Consider the following 21,244-nt stretch of genomic DNA (forward strand, 5'->3'; position numbering starts at 1 on the left):
AAAAAAAAAAAAAAAAAAAAAAAAAAAAAAAGCTTGAGAGTAAGTAAAATTCATGGGTTTGAATGAAGAGGCAGGGGTAGTGTACGTACTCGGTGCACACAGAACGGTGGGGTTTTTTTTTGTTTGTTGGTTTGGTTTTGTCTGGGGGCTTGGGGGTGGGGTAGGTTTGTGAGGGTTTGTTTTGATGTTGCATTTTTTTTAATAATCTTGGTCATTTTTCAACATCAGGTTAAATGACCGAAAGAGGCAATGTCACAAACCAAACAACATCATTGCTTCTGAAGTATTACAGAATTTTTTTCACTTCAGCTGCACAAATAAGATTAGGAAGGCAAACACAATACATCTGTATTCATTACTCTACACCTGGAAAAGAAATGCAAAGAGAATACCGGTCATATAAAAACAAGGCAACAGTGGACATTCTTTATAATTGAGAATTTTGTAAGGAAATCATGGCACATATAGAAAGTTTTTAAAAGAACCAGCTCAATTTACTGGCACGAGAAAATGTTGCTGTTTTCCCAATATTTCCAAGCTAGGAATTTATTTACCATATTTTAATTTTCTCACTCCCTACAGTTACAAAGGTTCAAAACTACTCCCAAAGGAAAATGTATACTAATCAGTCGTACACTTGAGTAGCAACCAGTAGCACGCTTTTTCAGAGGCAGCCTGCCAATTAAAATACAAATGGGACTACATCCAGTCTTGTACATTTGCAGTATAGATGGAATACAGAGGGTCACGAGGGGAGATAAATCAGCGTAATGTATTAAGTCACACACCACATCCCATTAACTGTGCTTGCCTGTAAGGAACAAGCCTTCTCTTTGCATTTGTTGAGATGTAGAAGAAAAACACCACAGGTGGCCAGATCCTTGTCCCACTGGCCCTAAATGCAAAACCACCTTTAGGGGTTTAAATTCCCCCGTTTTTTGGTTTGGTTTTTTTTTTTTTGAAAGTCCTAAGAAAATCAGCTTCTGCCAATAATAGGAAGGCTGATGTAAATTCAGATTTTCCTCTGAAATGGCATCTTCTGCCTTAAAGTCACATTCCCTGTGGTGGAGAAGGGGACCTCTGCATGCCGTCATGCATTCAGAGTACCTGGAAAACCAGCAGAATGCACAGGGCTTCTGACCAGGGAGCTCAGTATCTTTAAATCCCAGATATTTCTACAGATACAGACCAGCAGAAGAACATCCAACGTACTAAATCTTCTCAAAAGCTGCAGATTTCTACACATGTGCAGCACAGGAGGTCTGATGCTTCCAGGAAGCAGATGGATGTGTTGCACATGCTTGAATCAACAGCCGGTCTGTTTACAGTAAGCACGGTGCTTCCTGGAACTGAAGAGTTTAATATGTACATGGTGTTCAGTTTATTCATGTAGACACCCAAACCTAAAGCTTTCAGGGAAATCCATCACAGAAACATGACAGCTAAAGCAAAGCCTTGTGCTAGAAGGAGTTTTGGGGAATGTCATCTGCTTTGTGTTGTTACCCGATGACAGAAAGATCCCTCTCATTAGGTTTGGGATTTGCAGACATCAATTTCGGAATCTTTTTGGGGCCCATCAACATTGAACAATAAAGCTATCTAGGGAAAGCTGAAAGCAAGCTATAAAGCTTTATAGTACTTAGGATGTCCCTGCCACTGTTTTAGAAAGGCTCTTCTGAATAAAATCTCCCCGGATTTACTGTGATACTCCTCAGATATATGTTGGGTTTGTAGAGTCAAGTAGACATAATTCAGGGAAAGACCTATGCCAGCATTCAGAAAAGAGTGCATTAGCAAGCTCTCTCTTGGCAGGAAGCTAGGGACTACACAAGTGATTGTATGGCAGTATCTTCAAAAGTATTCAAGGTTACCTACCTCTAGTTCATCATGCTCTAGCACAAAGTGCTGCTTACGTGATTCCTCACAAATTTCATCAGTGCTAGAAAAGGATCGGAACATACAGATTCAACAGGAATCATTTGGATTCAGGTGCTTCGCATTAAACATCCTCCTTAAAATTTATGGCAGCTTTACCTCTTCAGGAGAAACCTATCTGAAAAATCTCAGTGTCCACTGCCAACATTAATCAATTCATTTCACAGAAAGTAAATGCAAAAATCAAAATACAATTCAAATTCACTTAATGTGGTGGATTTAAAAAAATATATTATTAATTAGTTGGGTTTTCTCTGTAATGCATTAGCTTTATGTAAGGCTTATTTGAACATCTTCAACTTTAAATTCAGTTTCTTGTGATGCGTGGAAATGTTCAGCTCATTCCTGTCCATCCAAAAAAAAAAAGACAAGCTGAGGGATTAAGTGACTTGCCCAGGGACACAGAGGAAACCTGAATCAAAGTAGAGAATTAAAAGCAGATCTCCTACAGTCTTGGCAGGTTCCTGTGCAGAGAATCAGCTTTCCTTATCTAACCACATCATCAGGCTACTGAGCATAAGACAAGACATCATGACAGCACCAGAACAGCAAAACATCTTTCTGCCTTGCCTTCCCCAGTATAATTCGCTTGTTTTTCTTCACTTGTATCAGACACACAGATGAATCTCAACTCAGCACAACACACAGCAATTACTAAATGAGAAGCAGTGGAGGGGTGCCAGACTTTTGGCTGCCCAGCCTCTAGCAGGCGAGTACATCAGCTGAGACTTCTGACTATTTGGGTACAGTTTTATTTGTTTGTGGACAGCATCTGCTGCATGTAATATTTTAAGGCCAAGCTTCTCAATTATGGAAACCTGAATAAGCAACAGGTGAAATAAATCCGATACTTTTTATCCTAGTCTCTAAGGATGCTTTTCCAAATCAGTAAAGCCCCACATGATTTGAGATAAATGAGAAAGGTTGACAGGTGCTGGTCAGCAGAAGTTCAAGCCCACAGTGGCAGAGATGCTGGGGATGAGACCAGCAAACATTGGCAGAGTTCACACTAGTATCATCTACCATAGACCCCGCTCCAGCTGACCATATTATTCTTCTGCTGTCACGATAATCTGGTTTATCTGCATTACAAAACCCTAAAATTAATAGAAAAATAGAACCAGACAGGCACACAGATGTGTATCCTTCAATAATGTATAAATTGACAAGCCAAAATACTTGAAATAGCAAAACCTCTATACACACACACACAAAAATGTTAGGCAAACCTTAGATTAAACTGTACTTATGCAACAGAATCAGCATGCTGGCAATTAAATGGCTTTCTGCTTGAAAAAGTAATTTGTCATCTCATGCAATTAAATGCAAAACCATTAATATTAATATTCTATAACAATATTTATGCTGATAAAATTTTAAATCATCCACTGCCCAAGAGTTTCAAAAACAAGCTAAATCAGAAAATGCTCAGGCTAACCACAGGTAGCCCAGCAAGTTTTACAAACTAATTAAAATAAACATGATTTAAGAGATGGAGCTTGACTAGCAAGCAAGGGTATTTTTTTTTAAATAATTGAAATCTTTTAATGTTTAATTTTTAAAATTGCTTCTAGCTGACTTAAATGAATATACTGCTGTGAAATCCAGCTCTTCGGAGACCCTACAAAGGAAAGTGCAGGGCCGGAATTTCACTTCCTCAGAATGAATTAAGTACAGATTTTTCAAAGCTCTTTTCTCAGTGAGGAAGAGTTGGGTTTGCAAATGCATCTCCCACACAATGGCTGCCACTTACAGCCAAGATTTTAATCTCCAATTTTCTGACCTTTCAAGAAAATCTGGTGCTAGCTGTGGGTGTTTCCTTTTGTTGTACATTCGGATAGTAACACCCGAAGGTGCCAGGTGTCCTGCATGGGGTCAAAGATGTCCTCTGCCCCAAAGGTTTTATGGTCTTAACACCTATGATTTTGGGCTGTTCTTTATAAAAAGATCTGTATGTGTTTGAAATTCTTCCTACACCAGACTTTCCCCATTCATATCTTATATATCTGCTAAACATGTCCAAGCTATGATTCCTTTTCTTCTAAACCTCCTTTTGTGACATTTTTATTTTTCCATTCTTGTTTGTGTCTATCACACCTTTGTAAAACAGGCACATATTTGAGAAGAAGAAAAATCTGAACTATATAGTCACTGCCTCGCTATGTCTTTTTCTCTCCTTCCTATGAATATTAAAGTAATGGAAAATGAAAAGCTCTGACAGTAACCAGCAAATACTGCCATTTGTGTGCACAGCTGTGAGCATATTTAAAGTAATGCAGAAGGGGCTCACAGCTACCAAGTGCACACAAAGATGTGGCCAAGTGCCACTTGGTGCTCGCAGAAGGGATACACTGGGCATGGGTGAGGGGAAAGGAGCAGCTGCCTGATGTCCCCTAGGTATTCCCTCCCCCCCTCAATCATTCTCATCGCAATGAGTCATGATGAACATGCAAAATATACAAATCAAGGCTGTGATTAATAAGTGTGAGTAATCTGTTGCAGCAGATGCCTGTATTCATTTGATGGATCCTTTTCCTCAAGGCTTCAGTTCATTTGGTTTCCAACTGCCCATCGTAGTCCCTGCCACGGAGGTTAAAAATCTTCCCTTCTTCTTAAGATCCCCAGTGAGGCTCACGGTGCAAAGCAGGTTCTCTCCACCCACCACCACCCTTTTTGCAGTGCGAAGGGGTGGTTAACCAGGCAGGAGCCCTCCTCCCGGGGATGGCAGTGACCTGCTCCCTCCCAGCCCCGCAGTGACTCACCGAGTCCTTGGCTAAAGAGCTGTAACTGGAGCAAGAGCACCATGACCGATCATCCCCGCGACAAAACAGCATCAGTTCTGACAATTTTGTTAAAGAAACTTGTGAAAGTATAAATACATTTCTGGGTGTGCCGTCAGAACTCCACCTACCCGGGATCATCTGAGATGGTCACAAACCCATCCGGGAGCGGATGGCAAGCGTAGGGGATGAACGCTGTACGAAAATCCTGTGTGGGGCACACAGAGGTGGAAAATGAACGTGGCACAGGGACTGAAGTAAAGCAAATAGATGGAGCGCACTCGATGAAGCTGCCAAAGGCTGACTCTCAGTGCTGCAACAATTGAAAGCCCATGAGATGGCTCCACCAAGCCGGAGTGAATGGAAAATATAACTTAATAGGAAAGCTACTCATAGACATTAGTATAATATGTAACTGGTGACATTAATATATGAAGGGAGCTTTTTCTACGCTGAATTCAGGTTGTTTTAGAACTCCTATCAATACATTTGATACGATTTCAGTGGATTCAGAACAATTTCCCTCTACGAGAGTCTGACTTTGGGGAAGCTGTAATAATTTCTGCAGTCCTGTCACCCAGTCAGGGCAAATAACAGTTTGCACTGATTCGATGCACCATAACAATTCATGACAGTACAGAGCAGCTGCTTATTTTATTACACAACGTGGATAAAACATCAATACATTTTCACTGAATTTGCTGAAGTTTCATAAGGGTGTGTTTTCACAGCCTCTGTGTGGAGGTAGGAGATAGTGCTTTGAAAGTATTTTCATTGTTCTTGCGAGCTGGACAGGATTTAGAGTTTATTCTACTATGGTTTCTAAAGCAGCATTATTCTGTTGTATTTTGCCCCCTCTTCCTGTGTACAGTGCAAAAGTCTGTTTTCTTATATATCTGTAAAAACAATTCAAATACCTGTGAGTAACCACTGCACTGTCCCAAATGCTACCACAGCTACACTGAAAGGATTATTGCTGCTATTTATACTCTTATTATTGGAACACTGAAGATACTGATGTGATTATCTCTTCATGAAGACAACCTTACTACTAAGACCATGGTCTTAAGACCATGAATGGCTGATAAACTGGGGAGGAAGCAAGGAATTTTTACCCTCTTGCAAGCAAAGAAGTTCACCATCCTTGCAATCCTCACATACAGACTGTCCATAAAAGCAAATCTCAGCTCCTGAGGAATTGCCAGTGAGTGTAGCAATAACTTAACATTTGGAGCAACACATTCATTTTGTGACTAAAGAAAGAGCAGAATGCTGTACTGCCAAAATTAGAAGCAAGTAAACTGCACTGACCTAAATTTATCCTCAACTATATCTCTGGAAGGTACCCAGCTTGCTAAGACCTACAGTTCCCTAAGGGTAGTTTGTCAAAAGGGATGTTGGGGGATCACAAAGGGCTATGCCACACACGGAGAAGACTGGGTATACTATTAAAAAAAAAAAAAAAAAAAAAAAATTACTCCCCTATTCAATTACAAATATATTGTTTTTAGCAAAAGCATCATCAGACACAAAATCAAATCTGCTGGGTATTTATTTGCTATCCCTATAAAGTAGCATAATGAAATCACCCAAGTGAGAGAGTGAGCACGTAATGGTGTCTACACTAGCTTCTAGTTAACGCACAGTTTCAGTGATGAATAAAAGTGACCGGTTTAAAACTGTGTTAGTTTAGAAGCAAGAGATATAAGACATTGTAATTATTCCTTCTAGCCAGCAACACCAATTATTTGTTGCCTCCTCCAACCAACCTTTTTAAGCACTGTTGCAGGTTTGCAAGGCATGTAGACTACACTCTACCCAAAGAAGACTTTGAAAATTGCCACCCCCTCATTTTTATTTTTTTTCATAAAGACAAATATCTTGCATAAAAGTAAAAATTCCTCAATATGTTCATGAGGCTGAAAAGTCTTAAAGGAAACATACTTGGAATTAAGTCTATTTTGATTAAAAACAAAAAACAAAAAACAAACAAAAAAACCAAACAAACAAACAAAAAAACCAACAAAACTTTCCAAATTCTGCTCTGGAATTTGAGCATTCTGCATGGATTATTTCATCCATGCTTTTTCTTCTTGTCATTCTGTTATTTCATGACAAGCAGTGGTAGTGCATGATTTAACATGGTTTAAAGGTTAATCTGAAGAAAAATTACAAATAAGTCTTACTGAATACATTAAGGAAAGTTACAAATACATCTTACTGAAATGTTGCATCCTCTTCTAAAAATCAAAACATCCTCTGCGTTGAAACAGTCTGAAGCTTTATATCACAGTCAGTAGACACTGACTCTACTTAGATATGTGGGTTTTTCTCTCGATACAAATGATGGTGCTGAATTATCAGAAGATAGTTTGGGTTGTGGGAAACATGTTTCCTATGTTTTTTTTAGATTCTTGCCAAACTGCTAAGAGTGATTAATGTTTTCTTTCCCTCTGTCAAGAGAATGCATATTTTAAACTATCACATCATTGCTCTAAATATATGGCACAATTCCACAGTGATGCTTCCAGTGTCCCACTCAATTACCTCGAATAGTTGTTTAAGGATACTTGGTTCATAAAACTGACAGATGTATTGGCAGAAATATAAAGAAGTACATACTGTATTTCTCTCACAGATATTCAGCCATATACCCCCTTGTAGTCCAGCTATGGCACCATCCACATCCCAGAGGAGATGTCACGTGCTTTTCTAAAGAGTCACATTCACTCACACAACTTTCTCTAGCCTGAGAAAACAAACAAAAAAGCTCTGCGAAGAGGTGTCGCCAATGTCCACTGATTACTGGGTATTGATAGTGAAACAGTGTGGTAACTGCCCAGAGACACTGATGTCCAGATGTTCTCGGTTCGTACAAAGGAATGGATATTCTGTCCAGTCTCAGGGTGTTAGCTTTTATTCATATCAGCCAACACTTGTGGCACTTCTAAGTTTTGGATAACTTCAGTGTAAAAATCAAAAAGAAATCCTGGTTCTTGCAGCTGAGCCCCACTTGATCTGTGAAATTCCACACCTGCAGATCTTCTGGATAATCTAAGCAGAGTTTCTAATTTCCAATGGTAAAAGAGCTCTTTGCCGTGATTTCGGCTTTCCCAAGAATGACTGAGGTGCTGAACAGCAACAGCCCTTGAGTACGCATGCTTGCCTTGACTGGTTCTTGAGGAAGAGCTCCTCAAATTCAGAAGTTTTTGTTCAAAGCCTGGTTTTGCTTGTTACAGGAGGAAAAAAAGAAAAGCAGAAAGATTTGATTCTATGTGACTATCATGGCATTCACAGCCAGGCAGTTTGAGCACAAAATTTGACTCGGAAAGGTTTTTCCTTAAAGGGAAGTGATTGAACAATTCAAGTATTCTTACTAACCAAGCATGGTTTCCTTCTTTCTTTAGTTAGGTCATCTGTGCTTTCAAGAGCTGTTTCTGCACCTTGGCCTCTCCCTCTTCAAGGCTCTCATATCTCAAACACAAGAGCCCTAGACAGGCAAGCAGAGCCACAGCCCCATGGGGGAAGACAGACAAGAAATAGCAACTTTTCAGGTGAAACTGGGAGAAGAATAACTGAGGTGAAGCAGTTCCTGCCAAGATGAAGTGACAACCCCATACATTTTTGTGGTCTTTGCATTGTGTCAAGTGTAACCTTCAATTCAACATTGCCTATAAAGCTCAAAAAAAACCAACAAAAAAAGCAAAGACGGATGCAAATAGACTGTCTCTGGGTGGAGGGGGCCATCAGCAAAACCAGACTGCAGTTGCCAGTGGTGCTCTAAAGGAGTAAAGGGTTGCTTCCACCACCAGTATATGAGCTCTGGCTACAGCATCAGACATACAAGCAGAATCAAGGGCCAGACTGCCAATAACTCGGATGTTGCAGCCCTGCAATGGGGGGCAAAGTTATTTGATACAAGATTCAGCAGGGTGTCCTTGCCTTGACCTCCCTTGTCACTTTACATGTCCTCATTAAGTCAGCAGCAGGAAGCTAAAAGGGACCAGGACAGGCACAAATCTGATCTAGGCAGAAGCTCAGAGAGGACTTTCAGTTAAGTAATTTTCTCCACTTTGTTAAAGTTTCTTATTCAATACAAAGAGGGGGAAAAATGTTGCTTTTCTGATTCTTTATCACTATCACATAATAGCATTAGTGAACTTAGCATATATTCTAGTGTCTTGATATTATTATTTTTTTGTATAATGCTGGGAAAGTGGCCAAGGCTTAAATAAAAATCTTACCTTGGCTCTCAAGCTTAGAAGGCTTTTGAATTAATACAACACAGATAAGAGGGGTGGTTTTTGGCTCTCCTACCTGAAATCAAGCTTAAACTCCAACATATGTTTCTATTAGTTGCAAAAGCACTATAGTCTTGTCACATAACTTCATGAAGTCAGGCAGGTGCCTCAGGTAACAGAATGGCATCTTTTTGTACAAACTTTCATATCATAAACAGCCATTTTTGATACCATCACAGTCCATAGCTAAGTATAAGAGAAGGAAGCTAATGAGTCTCCTTTGCTTCTAGTGCCCATTATAGCAAAACAGTCAGAACAGAACCTGCCCACACCAGTAAAAGTTCTTCCAGCCAGTTTCTCCTGGACTTGGCTACAAAATACAATTCGCTGCCTGCGACCCCTACGACTACCATCAGGTCACTGTCTCCTGAGTTTCCCACAAGTACCAAAGCTTCCACCAGTGCCTCCGAACCCCATCCCAAGGCAACTTCTGCTCCAAGCTCAGGGTCTACTGTTGTCTGGATTCAATTTCCCTTTGCATAGCTCTTCTACACACCAGGATTTCATGGTTTTTTTCCCCTTTCTCTCACTTTCTTGAGTGCTGGAGGAATTGAGGCAGAAAGCCATATTGAGACGATCACCTTTCAAATGCAACAATATGAGTAATTCAGAAAGCAGCGTCTCCTATCTTGCTGGGTATGATGTTCCCAGGTGCCGAGTCCCTGGAAGCCGCAGGAACACCACTCTTGGCCCAGATGAGGGCTGCATGTATCAGCCTAAACTATTTTGAAAACATAAACACCTACTTTGGTACCTCAGGAAGTACCAACTTAATTTTAAAATCTAAGGATTTACACACGCAGGAGCAGAGCACACAAACGTCAACTACATTGATTTAATCTGCTCAATCTGATGAGGGGAGAGAGAAAATGAGCTGGACTTGAGGGAAGGCAATCCCACAGCCAAGGCTGTATCAAGACACACCAAGCGAGATGAAGACCCTCACACTCTGACTAGAAAAGCCACCTCCACGGCAGCCCCTTGTGTGTGAACTGGAGGTAGGGAAGGAGGTCACTCCTTCCTGGGACTGTTTCTTCCCACTCCCCTGGCCTCTCCATGGGGCAGAGCTCGATCTTACAAGACTTGTTTTCCAGGAGACATTAGCCTGTCCCACAGTGCAGCTGGTCCAGTTGAAACCATCTTTGCTCCTATGAAGCAGAAATGTGCCCGTTTCTCTGCAAATCTGTGTAAAAATCTATGAGGAACTTGTACTTGCTCTCCCAGCATCAACCCTGCTCCTACTGCAGACCCTCGGGGATCTGCCCACCAACTCTTTGTGGCAGAAGAGGGCAAAACCAGGATCCGGTAATTTATAAACCAGACCAAAAAACCCCAACTGTGAATACCAACTACAAATAGAGTGTCAAGTCCTGCTGTAAGCTCACAATATAGCCAAACTAAAAATAGCAATACGACAAGACAAAGCAGTGCAGCACTGGTGTCGATATGAACAGCAATGTCAAGAGTATGAATATAGAAAAGAATGAGACTTTGCCACAGTAATTATCTACCTAACACAGAACAATGTGTAATAAATATAGAAACCTTATTGCCAAAAAGGCTCCTATTCCCACAGCCACATTAAAAGAAATGTAAAAAACCCCAGAGAAATTAAACTATAGAAGGAAAAATATACTTTTTCTTTTCTTTTTTTTTTTTTTTTTCACAGATATAGCGGTATTTTTCTGGTTTGCCTCCTATTATATGGCACATTCATTTTCTCGAGAGGTCTGATCAGAATGCATCTAAGGCTGCCCATCTCCTGCATATGTGGTCAAAAGGTATAGCAGCACAAGCGGGATTATTTGCTCACATAACGCAATGGGACTCAACAAGAACTTAAGAGACTGAACAAACACTGTAAAGATCAGGAAAAAATAAACCATCACCTCCTGCTCATGCCGGCTGATTGCTGTATTCCTCATACACAATTCCCACCTCATTCTTACTGGCTTTATTATAGAGCAATCTGGGGACCTACACTTAGGAGTAGGTCACAAATGAGTAAATTCACCCAAACCTGAGCAAAACGGTTATCTCCCAGTGCCGGATACTCCTTCTGTAACAGCCAGTAACCAGAGAATGCTTTCAGCATTGGAAGTGGGCAGCACTATCAGACCAAACCTGAGTTCCTGGGCTACACATGGCTGGATCGCCTCCCTAGACCAGTGCAGCAAGGCAGGTGCCTTATTCGTGGCAAGCACTCCTTTCTAAATCTTTTTAGCAGGCAGGCTTGAACGACGTGAAGCATCCATAAACACAACTCAACATGCTTGGTACCAAACACTGCAGCCCTGGCCAACACATACGGTGTGGGTTTTGGTTATATTATAAATTCCTCTATAGAACAAAAAAAAGTATAGATCTAAAATCTGCTTTAACTGCTCACTTAAAAATCATGCTGGTTTGGAATTTCACCAGTTATTTGGTGGCTGCCTGTGTATTAGGAAATCTCAGAGATAACTGGTTATTCTTTTAGATGATAAACCGATCAAGTTAAATATTGAAAAATAATTGAGAAGTTAAACACAAACAGATTTGACAAGGTGTAGATAAAGATGTATAATCCGAGGGAACCATGGTGCTTCCTTTGCCAGATGCAGATAATGACTATAAATGTTTGCTACCTTTAAACTTGTATTTTACACCATACAAAAGGACTTTGTCTTATTTTTTCTTCATTCAATTACTTGATGTCACACGGCATTTCTTTCTTTTTTTTTTTCTTGAAGAACCAAGACACAACACAACGTGAATTCCTCTGTCTGAAAGCTCAGAATCTCACGGAGAAAAATAAGCATTTACTTACGACCAGAGAGAGTTTCTTCCTTGTGTGATGACTCCAGTGAATTTTGTTAGCCTTCGAGCATCTACTTCAATCCATTGATATGGGTCATTTCTTCCCGCACACCAAGCACCATCATAAAAATCATTTTCGTTAACACCTGCCTGAAAAGAAGGCAAAACTGTCTTCATAAATCAGAACCAAGATATTGAAGGTCTTTCATGGGAAAAAGAAAAGAAAACATGAAGTCATTATTCATTCCACTTACTCCTTTGGCTCTCTTTTAAGACCCTTGAGACTGTCATTCCCAACAGCTATATGGAGCAACCAAAATATTTTCTTACTGAAGGCAGGGAGGGAAATTGTGCAGAGTCCCTTCAAAAAACTAAGAACTGTTACATATAAAACTTACGTTAGAGTGAGCGAGCACCAACAGAGCTTCAGTTCAGTCCACCTGTCTGTGACCTGATAGAACCTTTTTCCAGAACAAATTATCCACAAGTTTTTCAGAGTTATGGAAGTCCTAAAAAGCCATCCCCAACCCATGTAAGTAATGATCAGTGCTGGAGCAATCTTCCTTCTCCTGGAAGCAGTAAAGGAGAGTGTAGGGCATCTGGAACCTGCAATACCATTTCCCACCAATTTTCAATCCCAGAACTCTCAGTATTCATCACTAGGGATATTCAAGCCGTAAGCAAATTAATATCAAAGGTCAAAAATTTAGGAATGCCCAGCTGCACTCCTACTCGTGTACCAATCTATATCCCAGTTTATGTTGGCAAGAACACCACAAACAACCTTCTCAACATTTCAGAGAAATAGCTGCAAGGCATTTTGAGCAAGCTGTATTCTAAATACATCTGAAATAGCATTTAAAGAAACATAGCATTCCAGGTCTTCAGATATTTATCTTGTCACTAAAGCCCAGGAAATGTTTGGCACCAAGCTGGCTACTGCCATAAAGAGCACAGAAGCTTTTCCATATCGTCCTCTGAGGCCATGTGTATTTTTATGATATTTCATCTGTATTTAATGTGGATTTACCATTGTCATCCATGCAATTCCAAGAATGAATATCCTTAAATATTTCACAAATATAAATGAAAAGTCTAGAAAACTGTAAGTTTACATTAAAGACAGATCTTAAAAGCTCTGGTACACAGCTATTACCTGTTTGGTGGTATATTTTTGATTGGTTGTGTGTATATACAAAATGTCAGTGAAGGACCCAAGAATACAACTCCCAGCTAAATTTCCTGAATTATCCCTCAGGTTCCCACTGAGCAGTATTAGCAGATATTACAGTCGTAGCTGGGTTACAGTGGCAGAGATTGACAGGTCTGTCTAGCTTCATTTTTACAGAAGGTTTCTACCAAAATGACACTGGCTGGGTCTAGTGCACAAACAGAAGACGCAGTTGTTAATCCTTTTTCCCGGTGCGACTCTGGTGGCACCTGAAGGAAGTGCTGCACAACAACTTAATTTATTCCTAAATTTAATTGGTAAAACTTCTTGTTTTCTCGGGTGTTCAAATGTGGGAGAGGGCCGCTTAAAATTACTTGTTTTCCTGCAACTACCAAATTTACATTAAGCCACCTACTTCTGTGTATTAACTCTGGTATTTTAAAGTGAAGTTTGTATAAAAATCAAGTTACAAGATACAGAGAAAGACTATTAACAATGGAAGATAAATTCTTCAAGGACAATTGAACGATGGGAAAACGTAAGAATATAAATATGATCACTGACCTGAGTTATAACCTTTTACAAGAAAAGGTTGCAATGCATTTTAAAATAAGATGGAATTTGAAGTAGCCTTAGGGTTTAAAACCAATGCTTGACAGGAAGCGTTAAGATCTCCAGAGCACCTTGAACCAGCATCATGCTAATCCCCTTCACACTGATGAAATTCCACCAATTTCTGCAGATCAAGGACCCAGATCTTTCATTACTTCAGCAGACACCTTTGGTCCTCATTCAGACTGAGGATATTTCCCACTGGTGCGATGCTCATCAGGGTGTAAAGCTCTCCTCTACGTTACAGTGAGAAGAGGGAAGCAGAGAAAAAGGAGCTTATTTGAAAAAAAAAACCAAACCAAAACACCAACCTAAATTACATAATGCTCCATGGTTTCAACTGGACTAAGCAAGTGTTTGAGTTGTATAGCAAATATGGGGGGTCTAAAGGACATGTTTACAGTTACACACAAAATACTATTGCCTTAAATAGGGACAAAGAGAACATAACAGAAAAAAAAAAACGTGCTGTTATTTCTTCCTGCTTTCTTATTTTCTGACATCAGTTTCTCTGAAGCAAAAAGAATATTTTTACCAGGTAAAAAGAAGCAGATGTCTGCATATAACTACCACAGAGTACTACCTGGGGGGGAAAAAAAAAAAAAAAAAAGTTTAATCAATTAGAAGTTCTTATTAGAAATATTTCAAAGGAAAAGACTTCCAATAAGTTTACACTGAAATGTCTCTTTTCAAGCTTCAAGTCTGTATTTTTGCTTGAGGCACTTGAGGTTTTGAATTTGCCCTATAGCCACTTCAAAATATTGTTTCTATGAAAAACCTTTATAAACTTAATCAAATATTTAGTAGTTAAAATTACAATCCAGGAACGAAAATTTTTCCCAAGAAAATGAAGGATGGGAACAATTATTGTCAGATATTCAATCAAATAATAGAGATCAAGACACCTTTTCTCAGTAAGATGTTTACTTGAATTAAAAAACTTTATATTGAATTAACAGATATAATTCATTCAAGTTATAACATACATAACTTTAAGCTATATATTTTAAACACATTGTCTTCATAAGTAGAAGAGTGAAGCTGCTAATGAAAACTGAAAGGACTAGGTCTTAAGAAAACCCTTTTTTCCTTCACTGAATTTTTAGAACAACTCAAAGTGTAACCCAGTTCATATTTCACTTGCGGCCAAATGCAAAAATATTTCTCAACATGTAGTGTCTTACAAAGAAATACCTTTTTGATGCCTTTTTTTCCTGTGACTCCTGAATAAGTTATCTATAGATGGGAGTGTTTAAAATTGTAATTCAAATAAAAGAAATCAACGGCTTATTATGTACCCAGAAACTAAAATGAAGGGAAACCAACAGGTTACGGTTCCTTTACAAACAATATGACTTGTGATTTTAATTCATGTTTCTCTTTTGAGTAAAGAGATGTATAACGCAGAATAAACACTTTCTCACATTACCACTGTTGCAAAAGTCTTATTCTATAATGAGGAGAAAGATATTACTGCTAAATGAATTCAAATGAAGGAAGAAATTTCAGCCTTCTGCCACAAGTCAGCTGGAGCAGCAGTAAAAATATACCTAATATCAAACCACTTCTCCTTAAATTCTTTTCCATTCCTCGTAGGGTGATCGCAAACATTATTTTAACATTGGAAGTTTGGGAGGGGAGAAAAAAAAAAAAAAAGCAGCATTACTCATCACAGATATTTATAGCAACCACTGCCAGTAGAGAAGAATTAAGCAAACAGGTTAAAAGCAGAACTTTAATAATTTTGTCTTTTGCTTGTGTTTTGATAACGGAGCTTTTCAAAAGGAACTAGTGAAACAAAGAACTGAAAAGACAAAAAGCAATACATCCTGCTTGTTTGCATACACGATTGCATTACTTGGTTAATCTTCAGTGTTGTTTGGAATTCTCCAACCAGGAAAATGAGGAAGCAGAAGAACCATAACCTGACTAATTATTTCAGGTTTTAACCACTGTTAATTATTGTACAAGTGACAAATACTAATGACTTTTACCCCTGAAGGCAGAGCGCCTCAGTGAATATTGTTTTATGCTATGATTTTCCTGATGAGGTTGAATTACTACTGGTTGTGGCACTATTGCAATTGCAAGCTAGATCTCCAATATACAGGGCTCTAGTAGCATTGCTCCTGCCCTCGAGAGGTCCCAGGACTGGGTCGTACAGGAGGTCATACAGGACTGGGAGCAAAATCAGGTCCTGCACAGCCCAAGGTCACAAGAGAAGCAGATTCTAGAAGGTCTTATCCAGTCCTGCTAAGCCTGTCCTTCTTTGGAATAAAGCATATACCGACTTATTTCATACGCTTCAAGTGATCTAAAAAGAAAATAAAATAACCCTCAGAAGCCTTTGAAAACCTTCATTATTCTGCAAATTCCCTGTGAATTGAAGCAGTGCCAGTTACCTGGGGTGAGCTCTAAGCTTCTCGGCTAACTTTGCATCAGATGATGAGGTTGAGCAGAATGTAGATTTTTGTCTTATTTGGCGGAGGAAAACGATAGTCACATGAATACTGTGATGGCATTGCGGTGATACCCAGACCATGCCACAGGGGCAGCAGCCCATAAGATTGCTCATCACCATACATATAGCATAGTGTTCTGGTGAAACTTCAGCAGCAACATCAGAGTCTCTCTGACTTGGGCCAAGGGGTTTTCTTCCTGCGCAGTACTAAACAGCATGAAAACACAGCCGCATAAATACCACTGCCTTTTGCCTTCCCCCAGCATGCTGCAACCTAACGGCTGGACTAGATGATCTTCAAGGTCCTTTCCAACCTAGTTGATCTGTATGATTCTGTGAGCCTGCCCTCTTGAGCAGCAAAGAGAAATCACCAGGGTCCTCGTTACCCATCTCAAGGGAAACCTGATCACTCTTTACAACTCCTGAAAGGAGGTTGTAGCAACGTGGGTGTTGGTCTCTTCTCCCAAGTAACAAGAGATAGGACTAGAGAAAATGGCATCAGGTTGCTCCAGAGAAGGTTTAAATGGAGTTATTAGGAAAAATTTCTTCACAGGAAGGGTTGTCAAGCATTGCAACAGGCTGCCCAGGGAAGCGGTGGAGTCACCATCCCTGTAGGTATCTAAAAGACATGCAGATGTGATGCTTAAAGGACATGGTTCAGTGGTGGACTTGTCAGTGCTAGCTTAATAGTTGGACTAAATGACCTTAAAGGTCTTTTCCAACCTAAATGATTCTATGATCTGACACGTCAGTCCCCCGTAGTACCTACTCTTTGTTATAAGCATATATATTTTAAAAGCTACTGAAATTCAGAAGTCTTCATGCAAATTAAAATTAACCACCAAAGCCAAGTGACAGGGAAGAGATCTGCAAATTCTAAGTGGCTTTGATAAATTTGAAAGTGCTACTAATTTTAAACTAATCCCAAAGAAACCGCATCTAAAGAAAAATAAGTGCACGCCCATACTTTTCATGCTGCCAGTCATCGTGGTAACACTAAGTGGTCAGGTGTCTTGGGGAATTACTGCATCTATATTATACAGATAAGCTTTCAGTAGGGGTAAAAGCTTTTGATTTGAGGGTTACTATTTATCTTTATTAGAGGTAAAGGAGTAGCAGAGAAACAGGCCTACATTTAAACAAGAAAAGTAAGCCAGAGAAGTCACTTTACTATAAGCCAGATATTGGTTTATTTGTATATGAACATCCCCCAGTCCTGGGGTCAGGTAAGTCCTTATAGCAGAAAAGAGGGAAAAAAAGCTTTCGGATAATTATGAGAATCAATCCATGCAGAATTTTTAAAGCTCAGGAACACTAAAATATTATCAAGCAAAAAAAAAAAAAAAAAAAAAAAAAGGCACCATTTTTGAATGAAGAAGAGCAAAAACCCAAATTGTGCTGAACAGAAGGTCTGTTCACCTGAGTCTCCGTGCAGCACTCCAGGGAGGGCACAACCACCCCTGTGCCGCAGAGGTGGGGAGTTTATTCTCACAATAAATACAAGGGCATGGTGGGATGGGAGAAGTGCTGGCTCCAAGGTCCTACAAGACAGGACACGGCAAAAAACAAACGTGGTGTCACCCGAGCCACAGGAGCTTTCAAGAAGGAAAAGCTGAGTGGCACCTCACTTCTCCTTACTTCCCAGAAAAGATTGTCTCCTTAGCTTCTGCTGGAAGCTCTGGACTGTGCTTAGGGGAAACATCCATAGGTAAGGCTCTTACACTTCTCTATTTATTTTAATGCAGTGTTACTGGTGATGACAGGACATCTCGTTTAGAGCAGGAGTCTGTCCTTGATTTTAAATAAACTGGACTTCAACACCAGCATGAAAGATGAGGAACCACAACCAACAGAGAATTCACAGTCCTTGGTCTAATGCCACCGTATAAACAAATCTGCGGTAAAATAATTAAACATTCCTATAAAACCTATCTGAATATCATCTGCATGCCATTTTTGTGTTCATGTGTTGGTTTTGGTTTTTTTTTCCTAGCAGAGAAAAATGAAGAAGCAAACTACCTCAGATTAAAAAAAGAAATGAAAGATGAAGGCTGCAGGTGACACTCAGATCTCAAAACAAATTCAGTATGAAGGCTGTAGATAAGGCCTCACATTGCACCCAGCCTGCTGCACCTGCACACGAGTTTGGAGGAGACCATTCCTACCTCTGTGCTGTGTCTTGCTATTCACCTCCAGCTGGCTCTGCTCTTTATGTAGCTGCATAGCAAAGTGGTTTACTGAGCAAAGGGGAAAAAAAAAAAAAAAAAAAGGTGTTTGGTTCACAGAGCTGTTTGTACAGAAACACTGGAAGAATCTAAAGTAAAGGGGGGCAGTGGGATTTTAACCTAAGAGTTGTCTCTCCTTCCTGCAGCTGCCCACCATTACACTGCAGTGGACACCATCTGAAATTGCACTGCTGATTAGAGCTCAGTCTTCCTAGTCCCAAATTTTAGTTCATTAATTAACAAACCCCTTCAGCTGGAGGAAAAAAAAAATATCTAAGGGAGGGTCTAATAATAAAAGGTAACTAATAAATAAACTTTAGAGATTTTTCACTGTTGACTTGGTGTTAATATCCTGTTTATGAGTTTGAGTTGTACTCTATTATGCAAAAGTAGTATTTTGTTCATGGAATAGACTGTAATTCAGAAAACAGCACTGATAAAGCAGAAAATACAAAGAATGGGAAAACAGAATTTGGTCCTGCAAAGCACCTAAGCACATCTTTAATATTAAAGAAATAAAGCTAAACCAGATTGTGGGCTAGTGACTTCTGAATGAAAGCATTTTTTGGTGGTATAATCATTGCCTCTGAAAAACTGCCTTGGGGCAAGTGCTTTACTTGAAACCACATTTCTAATTAACCATTGTCATTAACTACAGGCAAACAACAACAACAAAAAAGCAAGTTGCTGTGTGAGCTTCCTTCCAGGCTGATTGTTAAGGGAGCTGGGACGGGAGCAGCTCTGGGCTGCTCCTACCTTTGCTTCCTCATAGAAGTCTGTTTGGATTTGAACCCTCAGCACACTAAATCTGGATATTATTTTTTTTTTTTCCTAACTAAGCCTCACAAATGTAAAGGTTATCCATCAACCTCACTCACATCTGTAATTCCAGTGTTTTCCCTTCATTTGAATTACATGGGCTGACAAAGTAGTCAGAACTGATAACCATCCATTGGGTCTCTTTGTACAACAACCTTAAGCCATTCTCTCACTTAGGAGAAAAATTGATGTTACCTGAATATTAAGCCTTCCTCTGTGGGCCCCAAGGCCATATCGCTTTGCTGTAGAGGCATGGAGCTGGAAGTCAGTAATTTTTAATGTCTCTAGACCAAGTGGAGGACAATCTACAAAACAAAAGATTGGTTAAAATTAATTAAGGGAAAAAAAAAAAACAAAACAAAACACACAAAACAAACAAGTATTCAAAGCTCCTGGATTTCAATTTGTGCCAAATTAACCGGGGTCCTCAGCTGGTGCAAATGAGCACAGCATCACTGAAGTCAATGAGAAATGGCAGCTCTCAAATCAGTGAAGGAATGCTGATTTACTCCAGCTGAGGATCTTTTTGAGGGTCTCAGTTATTATTACTGCTTGCTATACACTTCAGTTTTTCACAGATATGCACAGTATTTCCTGTCAAGTGCTTTTCAGTACAAAAAGCCAGTAAAATGGCCTTTTATTTTTCTCTTTTTTTGGCATTTTCTTTTTCATTTCTTGTTTTGATTTTTTCCTCTCCCTGTACTCATTCCAAGCTACTGTATGAAGTTATGTTTCTAATTAAAATCTGTTCTGGAAACTTCAATCCCAGTCCCTCGCGTTGCACAATAGCATCTGTTACGGAGGTCTGGGAGGCCGGACATCCATCTCTGCAGACATAATGACTAAGCACAAAAAGGGCAATTTTGAAACAAGGGGCAATCTCTCTAAGCTCCAAAATTGTGCAAAGCCTTGAAGAACGAATAGCAGATGACATTGCTTCAGCAGCCAGCCAGCCAGCAGCACAGCAAACTAAGGCCTGGAGCTCTGGCTTTGGAAGATAAGACGCTGGAAAGAGTCTACTTTGTGATGATTAGAAAAATATATCCTACTCTGAAATGACCCCAACCACCACAGCATTTAAGCCCCTCACAATGCTTAGCATATTTATCCTCAAGATATCATGGTGAGGACCCACTCTCGGGGTTTCACAGGAGGTGAACAAAGCGCCGAGAGACGCTTTGGGAGCACCTAAGTTGTACAACAGAGCACAATTTAGGGACTCTTAAGTCAATGCCAGCTGGAATTGGAAAGTCTGCATGCGGCAAAGGTGGAAAGCAGTGTCATATTATTATTTAGATCAGGTACTTGTAAGGTTAGACTAGGTTTTGCACTGCCGTGGCCATATCACTTCTGCGTTTGGACAGAGGACAGATTTTTTTTCTGCAGTCGAGTGTGGGAGGTTTGCTGTAGCCTGCACAACAAGCTGTGACAGAGACAGGAGACAAGCACCAGCCGTGGAGCACAGGCCACATTTCCAGTCCTCAGGCCACATTTCCAGTCTCCAAACCATCCCTGCTCACCTGACAGCTGGGATCGTGGTCTCACTTGTGCCACAGTTGCTAGAGATTTGTCTAAGAGCTCACTCCTATGCCTGTATCCCACTTACATATATATTTTTTAATCTCTCGCCAAAATGTCATGTGTGTACGTACCTGAGAATCTCATCCTGGCCATGTCTAACTTTCAGGTGTAGTTTTGCATTATTGTGCGCAAACTGGCAAAACGTATGAGACTTCCTTGCTCATCCTTAGCTCTTAACAACCTAAAATCCCTCAGGAAAAATGTTACATGCTGTCAGTTCACACTAGTAGTTCTTTGTTCATCCCTAGGAAAGCTCTCACACAAATCCGGGGCCAAATATCTCCATCAGAGGCAGTGAAGACAAATGTTAAATATTAATGTATTTTCTAAAGTACCAACAGTGATCTTAGTCTTCCACGAGACAAAATGTAGACAGTTCCTCATTTCAAAGAGCTTTCAATCTAATTATCCAAAACAGAGAAGAGACAGGATGTATAAGAGAAGCCAGAAGAAGGAATAGCTCAGAGGATTTTTATTTCATTGGCTGATTGTTTTAATTGCATTTCCTCATAGAGTGTTTCATCCTTCACCATACTCCAACTGAAAGAATTCTTAGGCTC

General features: G+C 39.9%; 1 protein-coding gene across 1 annotated transcript in view; it reads right to left on the reverse strand.

The window, feature by feature from the left end:
- CPXM2 (carboxypeptidase X, M14 family member 2) overlaps window positions 1–20,777 on the reverse strand; it is a 43,244-nt gene extending 22,467 nt beyond the window's left edge. The window contains exons 1-4 of the mRNA XM_026851559.1: window positions 20,756–20,777; window positions 19,299–19,408; window positions 11,826–11,965; window positions 1,876–1,939 (exon numbers count right to left, since the gene is read on the reverse strand). Coding sequence (XP_026707360.1) covers window positions 1,876–1,939; window positions 11,826–11,965; window positions 19,299–19,408; window positions 20,756–20,777 — 336 coding nt within the window. The remainder of the gene's footprint in view (window positions 1–1,875; window positions 1,940–11,825; window positions 11,966–19,298; window positions 19,409–20,755) is intronic.
- Window positions 20,778–21,244: the final 467 nt, after the last annotated feature.

The sequence above is a fragment of the Athene cunicularia genome (assembly GCF_003259725.1).
Source record: "Athene cunicularia isolate RWA chromosome 6 unlocalized genomic scaffold, athCun1 chr6_part1, whole genome shotgun sequence".
NCBI classification, from domain to species: Eukaryota; Metazoa; Chordata; class Aves; order Strigiformes; family Strigidae; genus Athene; species Athene cunicularia.